The sequence below is a fragment of the Bison bison genome, unplaced genomic scaffold (assembly GCF_000754665.1).
Source record: "Bison bison bison isolate TAMUID 2011002044 unplaced genomic scaffold, Bison_UMD1.0 scf7180017864283, whole genome shotgun sequence".
Classification (NCBI taxonomy): domain Eukaryota; kingdom Metazoa; phylum Chordata; class Mammalia; order Artiodactyla; family Bovidae; genus Bison; species Bison bison.
The window spans coordinates 1,215,258-1,227,034 of NW_011494855.1; the positions used below are offsets into that span (position 1 = coordinate 1,215,258).

The 11,777-nt window shown below is 38.3% G+C and overlaps 1 protein-coding gene across 1 annotated transcript in view; it reads right to left on the minus strand.

Moving 5' to 3' along the window:
- The window catches only part of TNNI3K (TNNI3 interacting kinase), a 350,776-nt gene that overhangs the window by 116,629 nt on the left and 222,370 nt on the right, over positions 1-11,777 (minus strand). Inside the window, exon 20 of the mRNA XM_010849426.1 lies at positions 8,516-8,648. Coding sequence (XP_010847728.1) covers positions 8,516-8,648 — 133 coding nt within the window. The remainder of the gene's footprint in view (positions 1-8,515; positions 8,649-11,777) is intronic.

An 11,777-nucleotide genomic window follows, 5' to 3' on the forward strand; every position in this document is an offset into this window, starting at 1 on the left:
CCTATTTGGAACCAGTCTGTTGTTCCATGTCCAGTTCTAACTGTTGCTTCCTGACCTGCATACAAATTTCTCAAGAGGCAGATCAAGGTTTCTGGTATTCCCATCTCTTGAAGAATTTTCCACAGTATATTGTGATCCACACAGTCAAAGGCTTTGACATAGTCAATAAAGCAGAAATAGATGTTTTTCTGGAATCCTCTTGCTTTTTCCATGATCCAGCAGATGTTGGCAATTTGATCTCTGGTTCCTCTGCCTTTTCTAAAACCAGCTTGAACATCAGGAAGTTCATGGTTCACATATTGCTGGAGCCTGGCTTGGAGAATTTTGAGCATTACTTTACTAGCGTGTGAGATGAGTGCAATTGTGTGGTAGTTTGAGCATTCTTTGGCATTGCCTTTCTTTGGGATTGGAATGAAAACTGACCTTTTCCAGTCCTGTGGCCACTGCTGAGTTTTCCAAATTTGCTGGCATATTGAGTGCAGCACTTTCACAGCATCATCTTTCAGGATTTGGAATAGCTCAACTGGAATTCCATCACCTCCACTAGCTTTGTTCGTAGTGATGCTTTCTAAGGCCCACTTGACTCCACATTCCAGGATGTCTGGCTCTAGGTCAGTGATCACACCATCGTGATTATCTGGGTCGTGAAGATCTTTTTTGTACAGCTCCTCTGTGTATTCTTGCCATCTCTTCTTAATATCTTCGGCTTCTGTTCGGTCCATACCATTTCTGTTCTTTATCGAGCTCATCTTTGCATGAAATGTTCCTTTGGTATCTCTGATTTTCTTGAAGAGATCCCTAGTCTTTCCCATTCTGTTGTTTTCCTCTATTTCTTTGCATTGATCGCTGAAGAAGGCATTTTTATCTCTTCTTGCTGTTCTTTGGAACTCTGCATTCAGATGTTTATATCTTTCCTTTTCTACTTTGCTTTTCGCTTCTCTTCTTTTCACAGCTATTTGTAAGGCCTCCCCAGACAGCCATTTTGCTTTTTTGCAATTCTTTTCTATGGGAATGGTCTTGATCCCTGTCTCCTGTACAATGTCACGAACCTCAGTCCATAGTTCATCAGGTACTCTATCAGATCTAGGCCCTTAAATCTATTTCTCACTTCCACTGTATAATCATAAGGGATTTGATTTAGGTCATACCTGAATGGTCTAGTGGTTTTCCCTACTTTCTTCTATTTAAGTCTGAATTTGGCAATAAGGAGTTCATGGTCTGAGCCACAGTCAGCTTCTGGTCTTGTTTTTGCTGACTGTATAGAGCTTCTCCATCTTTGGCTGATAAGTTTGGGTAAACTCCGGGAGTTGGTGATGGACAGGGAGGCCTGGTGTGCTGCAATTCATGGGGTCACAAAGAGTCGGACATGACTGAGCGACTGAACTGAAATGAACATAGTCACATTTATATTCTTAAAATATCATTGTAGTGGATGTGTAGAGATTGGGGAGGAAGAGAAGAACAAAGAGAGAATGGGCAAAGAGCTATTGCAATAAAGTGATAAAGATGGCACTTGGAACTAAGGTGGTGGTGGGTAAAACTTTAGATGAAGATAGGGTATATCTTCACTAATTCTATTCAGTATTGTACCAGAGACCCTTGCCTGTGTGAGAAAGCAAGAAAATATATGAAAAATACACATATTTGAAAGAAATAAGTAAAATATTCTTTATTCTGAGATGACATAATCATCTATGTTTAAAATCCCCAAAAATGTATAGGAAAGCTACTTGAACTGATAAGTAAACTTAGCAAATTTATAGGGCACTAGGTTGTTAAAAATTAATTATATCTCTATATTTACAAAAATCATTATTCATTGCAATTAATAAACCTTTAAAATAGCATCAAGAAACACAAAATACATAGAAATAATTCTAAAAAAATATGTGTAAGGTTTCTGTGATGAAAACTACAAACACACTGATGACAGAAATCAAAGACCTAAATGAAGGGAGGGATATACTGTTTATCAATTGGAAGATTCAATATGTGTAAGTTGTCAGTTCTTCCCGAATTGCTCTACAGATTCACTGCAATTCAATCAAAATACCAGCAACATTTTTTTTGTAGAAATAGACAAGCTGGTTCTAAAATTTATATGGAAAAACAAAAACTTTACAATAGCAAAAGCAATTTTAACAAAGAAGAGCAAAGTTGGAGGATTCGCATTATGTGATTTCTAGATTCACTATAACTTATCAATATAGTGTGATATTGGCATAGGGAAGCCTTATATTGATGGAACAGAATAGAATCTATATGTGTGGTCAATTAATTTTTGATAACAGTACCAAAATAACTTAATAGATAAAGGAAGTGTTTTAAATAAATCATGCTAAAAAAATGGGTATCCATATTAAAAAAAATTAACAAAGAATACAAATTCAACTCTTACCTTATACCATTAAAAAGTAATTCTAGTAGATCTTATAAATATAAAACCTAAACCTATAAGGTTCCTATAAGTAAACACAGGAGGAAATATTTGTGATTGTGAGTGTAGCAAGAATATTTTAGATAGGATACATAAAAATATAAGTTTGATAAGGTAAATTTCACTGAAATTAAAAAAAAAAACTTCTGCTGTTTGAAAGGCATTGGTTAGATTATGAAGAAGCAAGTCACAGACTATAGGAAACTATTTGCAAAATACATAGCAGATGAAAGAGTCTACCTAGAATCTAAATACTCTTATTAGTATATAAGATAATTTAAACAAATAATTTACCAAAGAAAGAGATATGAACAGCAGATAAACACACAAAATTATCAATATTATTAGTCATTAGAGAAATATAAAATAATACCATAACTATTTACCATAATATACCTACTCAAATTGTTAATAATTTATTTTAAGTGGACAATAAAAAGAGTGCTGGCAAGGATGCGTATCAACTGAAATTCTCATACACTTCTCATACAAGGCATACTGGTACAGATGCTTTGGAAAAAATCTTACTGTAATATCTAGTAATTATTATATATATTTGTCCAAGAGTAATTAAAACAAACACACAAAAACCTAAATGGTTTTGGTAATTACACTCATAATATCACCAAACTGAGAATAACTCAGATGATCATCAACTTGGGAATGGACAAATAAAACCAAGGTACATCAACACATGTCTTCATAGATCACAGCCTTGTGATGAAAGAGCTTTCATAGTTCAATAAAGCTATGAGCCATGCCATGCAGTGCCACCCAAAATGGACGGGTCATAGTGGAGAGTTCTGACAAAGCATGGTCCACTGGAAGAGGGAATGGCAAGCCACTCCAGTATTCTTGCTGCGAGAACCCCATGAACATGAATGGTATGAAAAGGCAAAAAGCACGACACTGGAAGATGAAAGGTATCCAATATGCTACTGGGGAAGAATGAAGGGCAATTACTAATAGCTCCAGAAGGAATGAAGGCCTGCACCAAAGCAGAAAGGATGCTCAGTTGTGGATGTGTCTAGTGGTGAAAGTAAAATCCGATGCTGTAAAGAACAATATTACATAGGAACTTGGAATGTTAGGTCCATGAATCAAGGTAAACTCGAGGTGTGAAGCAGGAGACGGCAAGAGTGAACAACGCACTGTAGCAATCAGAGAACTAAAATGGATGGGGATGGGTGAATTTAATTCAGATGACTATTATATCTACTACTGTAGGCAAGAATCCCTGAGAAGAAATGAAGTAGCCCTCATAGTTAACAAGACATGCAGTACTTGGGTCCAATCACAAAACAGATTGATCTTGGTTCACTTCCAAGGCAAACCATTCAATACACAGTAATCCAAATCTGTGCATCAATCACTGATGTCAAAGAAGCTGAAGTTGACCAGTTCTATGAAGACTGACAAGACGTTCTAGAACTAACACCAAAAAAAAAAAAAAAAGATGTCCTTTTCATCATAGGAGATTGGAATGAAAAAGTAGGAAGTCAAGAGATACCTCGAGTAACAGGCAAGTTTGGTCTTGGAGTACAAAATAAAGCAGGCCAAAGGCTAACAGAGTTTTGTCAAGAGAACACACCGATCATAGCAAACACATCTTTCAACAACACAAGAGACGACTTTACACATTGTTGTTGTTGTTCAGTCACTCAGTCGTGCCTGACTGAGCGACCCCATGGACTACAGCACACCAGGCTTCCCTGTCCTTCACTCTTTCCTGGAGTTTCTTCAGACTCATGTCCATTGAGTTGATGATGCCATCCAACCATCTCATCCTCTATACCTCCTTTTCCCCCTTGCCCTCAATCTTTCCCAGCATCAGGGTTTTTTCCAATGAGTCAGATCTTTGCATTAGGGGGCCAAAGTAGTGAAGCTTCAGCTTCAGCATCAGTCCTTTCAATTAATATTCAGGGTTGATTTCCTTTAGGATTGACTGGTTTGATCTCCTTGCTGTCCAAGGGACTCTCAAGAGTCTTCTCCAGCACCACAGTCGAAAGCATTAATTCTTTAGTGCTCAGCTTTCTTTATGGTCCAACTCTCACATCTGTACATGACTACTGGAAAAACCATAGCTTTGACTATATGGACCTTTGTGGGCAAAGTGATATCTCTGCTTTTAAATATGCTGTCTAGATTTGTTATAACTTTTCTTCTCAGGAGAAAGTGTCTTTTAATTTCATGGCTGCAATCACTGTCTACAGTGATTTTGCAGCCCAAGAAAACAGTCTGTTACTGTTTCCATTTTTTCCCCATCTATTTGCCATGAAGTGATGGGACCAGATGTCATGATCTTAGTTTTTTGAATGCTGAGTTTTAAGTCAGCTTATTCATTGTCCTCTTTCACCTTCAGCAAGAGGCTCTTCAGTCCCTCTTCACTTTCTACCATTAGGGTGGTATCATCTGTGTATCTGAAGTTATTGATACTCCTCCCAGCAATCTTGATTCCAGCTTGTTATTCATCCAGCTGGGCATTTCTCACCAAATGGTCCATACTGAAATCAGATTGATTATATTCTTTGCAGCTGAAGATGAAGAAGCTCTATACAGTCAGCAAAAACAAGACCTGGAGCTGAAACTGTGGCTCAGATCCTGAGCTCCTTATTACAAATTTGAAGAAAGTAGGGAAACCACTGTACCATTCAGGTATGACCTAAATCAAATCCCTTAAGATTACACAGTGGAAGTGTTAAATATATTCAAGGGATTAGATCTGATAGACAGAGTGCCTGAACAACTATGGACAGAGATTCATAACATTGTATAGGAGTCAGTGACCAAAATCATCCTAAAGAGAAAGAAATTCAAGAAGGCAAAGTGGTTGTCTGAGGAGGCTCTCAAATAGCTGAGGAAAGAAAGAAGCGAAAAGCAAGGGAGAAAGGGAAAGATATACTCAACTGAATGCAGAGTTGCAGAGAATAGCAAGGAGAGATAAGAAGGCTTTTTTTTTTTCAATGAAAAATGCAAAGAAGTAGGGAAAAACAATAGAATGGGAAAGACCAGAGATGTCTTCACGAAAATTGGAGATATCAAGGGAAATTTTCATGTGAGGATGGGCTTGATAAAGGACAGAAACAGTAAGGACCTAACAGAAGTAGAAGACATTATGAAGAGGTGGCAAGAATACAGAGAAGAACTGTACAAAAAAGGGCTTAATGACCTAGATAACCATGATGGTGTGGTCACTCACCTAGAGCCAGACATCCTGGAGTGTGAAGTCAAGACGGCCATAGGAAGCATTACTACAAACAAAGCTAGTAGAGGTGATGGAATTCCAGCTGAGTTATTTCAAATCCTAAAGGATGATGCTTTTAAAGTACTGCACTCAATATGCCAGCATATTTGGCAAAATTCGGGAGTGATCACAGGGTCATTCCAATACCAAAGAATGGCAATGCAAAGAATGTTCAAACTACTGGGCAATTGCACTCATTTTGCATGCTAGTAAGGTAATGCTCAAAATCCTTCAAGCTAGGCTTCAATAGTACATGTACTGAAAATTTTCAGATGTATAAGCTGGATTTAGAAAAGCTAGAGAAACCAGAGATCAAATTACCTACATTCGTTGCATCATAGAGAATGCAAGGGAATTCCAGAAAAAAAATCTACTTCTGTTTCATTGACTGTTCTGAAGCCTGTGACTGTCTGGATCACACATACATACACACACATCAACACAATGGAATATTACACAGGAATGTGAAAGAATAAATAACTGATAAATGTACTAACATGACTCCATTTATTTGCCATCTGGAAAAGGCAAACTTACAGGGACATAATTCAGATCAGTGGTTGCTAGGGGCTGGAGGTATGAAAGGTGAATTGATTCCAAAGAGGCATGGGGGAACTTTTGAAGTATTGAAACTCCTGTTTATCATGATTGTCGTTGTGATTATATAGCTGTATATAGTTGTTAAAACTCCTTGAATTATTAGCCTAAAATGGTAACATTTACTATACTATAACTTATAATATAAGTTGAGATATAAGTTATATCTCAATTTATACTATATAAATTAAACATAATTTTTTAAAATGACAATTGCAATAATTTAAATGATGAAGATGGTGGCTTGAGCTAGGATGGTGGAAGATGATGATAAGTAGTGGATAAATCTAAGATGTTCTTAGGATGTAAAATGCACAGGAAGAGGTGAACTGATTGATACAGGAGATAAGAAGAAGGGAGACATGTGAAGTGAAAGTTGCTCAGTTATGTTAGACTCTTTGCGACCCTATGAACTATACAGTCTATTGAATTCTTTAGGCCAGAATACTGGAGTAGGTAGGCTTTCCCTTCTCCAGAGGATCTTCCCAACCCCAGGATCAAACTCAGGTCTCCCACATTGCAGGCAGATACTTTATCAGTTGAGCCACAAGAGAAGCCCAAGAGAAGCACAAGGGAAGAACAAGGGAAGCTCTGATAAAAATACCACAATATGTCTAGAATTACAGTGGATTTTTTAATATACTCATAAATCTTACCAGAAATCATATTCTAAGAGGTAGAGAAATGATAACAGATCAGAACAAGAAATAAACAGCAATTCTTGTCCAGTTCAAAATAGAGTCCTCTTATCCACACTATAATAAGGGCCTGATCCCATCATTTAAAACTCTGAAAGCATATAGAGAAAGGTTAGGACAATTATGTACAGAGCATATCATTTGTGAAAAGCTCTTGGTTAGACAGTATGCAGAGTGTAATTAAAGACCATATGGTTATTAGGAGGAAAATATCTTGAAGACAGTATGAGATATGGCTATTGCTCTGCTCATGAGTACTAATAAATATTGTGATCCTGGTTAAGACTTTGAACTTCTGTGAATATCCACATTTGTAAGGTATGTCTTTCCCTAACATCCCTTTTGATTTGATCCTTCTGACGTATTTGTGCTTCCCTGGTGGCTCAGACAGTAAAGAATCTGCCTGCAATGAGGGAGACCTGGGTTTGATCCCTGGGTTGGGAAGATCCTCTAGGGGAGGGCATGGCAACCCACTCCAGTATTCTTGCCTGGAGAATCCCCATGGACAGAGGAGCCTGTCAGGCTGCAGTCCATGGGGTTGCAAAGAGTTTGGACACAACTGAGTAACTTTCACTTCACTTCTGATATATTCTGATAGGGTGACCACTTAAAGAGCTTACACTATAGTTCATTATAAAATTTATTTATGATTTAATTTGAAAACTACTTTTGAATCATGGTAAGTTTTGGGGATGCAAAGTCAAGGGGTTTTTAGACTCATGGTGAATACAAGTAAGTAAACAGTGTGACCAGACAAAAAGAGCAGAGCAAATAAAATGGAGAGAAATGCAAATCAAATTTACTTCAAATATTTGTACATTTTCCCCTGTGATTAGATTCCCTACTTCCATCTTCTGCAGTTACACAGAGTATAATGTATATTATCAAATATAATCAACAACAAAATTATAGGCTCACTAGCAAAGTCCCAGTTTTCAAATACATCTATATGTATTTAATACAAAATTAGAAAAAGCCATTCTCCTTTGTATAAGGTGAGAAGCTGAAAGCAGACCTGATAGATAATTTTTATGTGTTGCTAATTTCAGCTCACCCTTATATGAACACCAAAAAGGCACTTCTAAATCAAATCTCAAAAAGTAAATATGGCATTATTTACATGATTTGTACCCACATTCCACATGGCCTAGTCATCTGCTTGTTTTTATTAACAACAGATAAATCAAAACCTTAAACTTTAATAAAAAAAATACCTACCCTTCTGTGTGTCTATGTCCAAAATCATATAATTATAGGCCATTAAGTCTTCTGGATTGGGCACATACCTTGAGACCGTTTCTTTACTTCTCACCTTGCCAGTCCACCAAGAACTGTCATTTTGGGGGAACGATGTTTCTTGAATTTGTGAAAATGCAGAGAACTCTGGAAATCAGAGAAACTTTTTTTTCCTGGCTGCACCCTGCAGCTTGTGGGATCTTAATTCTCCAAGTAGGGCCCTCAGCAGTGAAAGCATACAATCCTGACCGCTGGACCACCAGGGAATTCCCTCAGAGAAACCTTAACTGCAGCATGGCTTACCTGGCTTGAGATGAGCAAAGGGAATTTCTCCAGTGAGAAGCTCCCACAGACACAGAGCATAGCTGAAGACGTCGGCTTTGATCGTGTAGCGTGTACACTGTGTGAACACCTCAGGAGCCATCCAGCGGAGGTTCTGCAGGTCAAGAAACATCCACAAGTCACTGACCAAGTGTTTAGTTCTTCTACTGTAGGACAGTGTTCTTCTTAGAGAGGATTTGTTAAGTATTCTATGTTCTCAAAAATGTAAACATAAAATAACATCAATACTGCCCTCAATGTGTGCAATAATAAACTGGCTCCTTTACACAGAAATGGTGTTTACTGCTGCCTTTTAGTTTATCAAAGGACGTTTTTTTAATTATTGGAAGATCATGAAATCCATAATTCTTCCAAATATACTGCAACAATATTAATTGCCAAGTAAAATGGTGAGCACAGCAGCGGTACTGTTTTGTTTATCTCTGAGTATCTTTCCCTTGGAAGCCTTGAAAACTTCTGAATAGCCATCCATGGATTCATCCAAGAACTCTATGCCTCCCTGTGTGTGAACCATGCACTCTGGGGGGAAGCATCTCCCCTTTAGAGCTTCAGGTTGTAATTTAGGAAGTCACTAAATTAGACCAATAAACAGTGCCCTGATGACTGAGGAGAGAAAGGGTCTCAGGGGAGTGCCCAGAATATTCGTGTGAAGGAGGTGTCTCACTGGCAGGATCAGGTCTGTCATATCTCCTTTGTTTGCCCAGTGGTGTTATTTCTAAATGCTGTTTGTGCAATATTCCTGAAAGCAAGCCCATAAAGCATGACAAGTTTCTCCGTACAAAGTTCTACCCTCATGTTTTGATGGTATCATTTACATTCTTTTTATTTGCAATTGTATATTTTTTCATTTTTAAATATAAGTTTCCATTATGGGATGCAACTGCATAAATTTGGTTTATGTGTGGTTTAGGAAAAAGAATACTAGAAGTAGGGAAGGAAAATTCTAGTCCTGGGCCTACTATCAACTATTTGGGTGGTTCTGAGAAAGTCTCCTATGCTTCTTGGACCTGAGATTCCTCAAGGGTAACACAGGACGCAGGTCCTTCTAGCTCTAAAATCTCGTGGCTTCATAATCATATCAATGAACTTCGCCAAATACCTTCTGTCTTTGTATTTCCCCTGAAAGAAACTAGTATTCTCTTATTACTCTTGGTGATATTCTGTGTGTAGTGCTGCCTGCTGATAATTCTTTTGAAGTGTCTACATTATTTTGAAGTCATGCATAATTGCAGCTTTCCAAGAATGTCTTTATTTTGATTATGGTGCTTATACGCAATCCTTCCACATGAGCTTTCACATTCCAAGTAGCCTCCAATTATATAGCAGATTATGAGTTTTGTCACAACATTGCATCAGCAGGAGTAAGCATACAATATGCCCATTTTTTTAACAGGGGGTAATAGAAATAATTAGCAAACTTATACAAGGCCACATAACTAATAAGAAATAAAATAGCCTTCAAAATAAATCTTGAGTAGGGCTGTACTTAAAGACTCCACTCCTAGGATAGAAGAATGTTACTTGCTTTGCGGAAATTCAATTCAATTTCATTCAACAAGAATGAATATTTAACCAGAGTCTCCATTGGCTACATTTCAGAATCTCCTGGGGAAACTTTTAAAAGATACATGTACTCAAGATGAGCCCTAGGACAACGAGATCAGAATTTCTGGGGGCTGGATTCAGGTTGAATGTTTTTACAAACGTTTCCAAAGTGATTTCAATGCACACCCACGGTTGAGGTCCATCCATTGTGTTAGCTATCTCTATGTCAAAGATGCCAGATAAGATCTGTATTTCCTGTCAATAAAAGGACCCACTCTTCCACCTCTCTCATATCTTACCATACTTCTCCTTTCTTACTCCACTCCAGTCAATCTGGCCTTGAACACACAAAGGACTCTCCTGCTGCAGGACCTTTGCACTTACTGTTTGGTCTTCTACACTGCTCTTCTCCTCTTATGGATAACTCCCACATAGGTCTCTTATCAAAGGCTATCTTTCTATTTCACTCATCTAAATGACACCCCCTATCACTTTTCATTCATCTGCTCTGCTTTGTTTTTTTCTTCATAACACTTATCACCACCTGATATATGTTTTACTAATTTGTTCAATGTTTATCTTCTTCCATGAAAATATTAGCCCCATAAACACAAGAATTTTGCTTTGTTCATGGTAATAGTCCCAGGTCCTTGAAAATGTCTGACACTTAGTAGGTATTCCATAAATGTCTGTTGAATGAATGAAATTTAACTGGGGAAACCAGCATGCTTAATCCTTAATCCATGATGTGGTTCCTGCCTTCCTCTTTGACTTGTCTCTCACTTTGTCTTCTCACACAGTGCATGCCAGCAATGCCAAGCTATTGAAAGTCCCCAAGGAAAGCTGGTGTTTCTGCCTCCCCTGTGCCTTTGCATATGTGTTCATTCTGTTTGAATTGATTATTCCTGTTCATTCTACCTGAGCTCCCATGAGGCTTTGCCACATCTCTATCACTGAATGTCCATACTGCCTTCACCCTTACTTGCATATGGTTTTTCCCACTACAAAATGAGCTACTTGAGATCAAAGACAAGCTTTTATTCACATTTTGTATTCTTGGCCCTTTGTACAATGCCTGACGCATTGTCAGTTCAGTTCAGTTCAGTTCAGTCACTCAGTCCTGTCCGACTCTTTGCGACCCCATGAATCACAGCACGCCAGGCCTCCCTGTCCATCACCAACTCCCGGAGTTCACTCAGACTCACGTCCATCGAGTCAGTGATGCCATCCAGCCATCTCATCCTCTGTCGTCCCCTTCTCCTCCTGCCCTCAATCCCTCCCAGCATCAGAGTCTTTTCCAATAAGTCAACTCTTCGCATGAGGCGGCCAAAGTACTGGAGTTTCAGCTTTAGCATCATTCCTTCCAAAGAAATCCCAGGGCTGATCTCCTTCAGAATGGACTGGTTGGATCTCCTTGCAGTCCAAGGGACTCGAAAGAGTCTTCTCCAACACCACAGTTCAAAAGCATCAATTCTTCGGTGCTCAGCCTTCTTCACAGTCCAACGCTCACATCCATACATGACCACAGGAAAAACCATAGCCTTGACTAGACGAACCTTTGTTGGCAAAGTAATGTCTCTGCTTTTGAATATGCTGTCTAGGTTGGACATAACTTTTCTTCCAAGGAGTAAGCGTCTTTTAATTTCATGGCTGCAATCACCATCTGCAGTGATTTTGG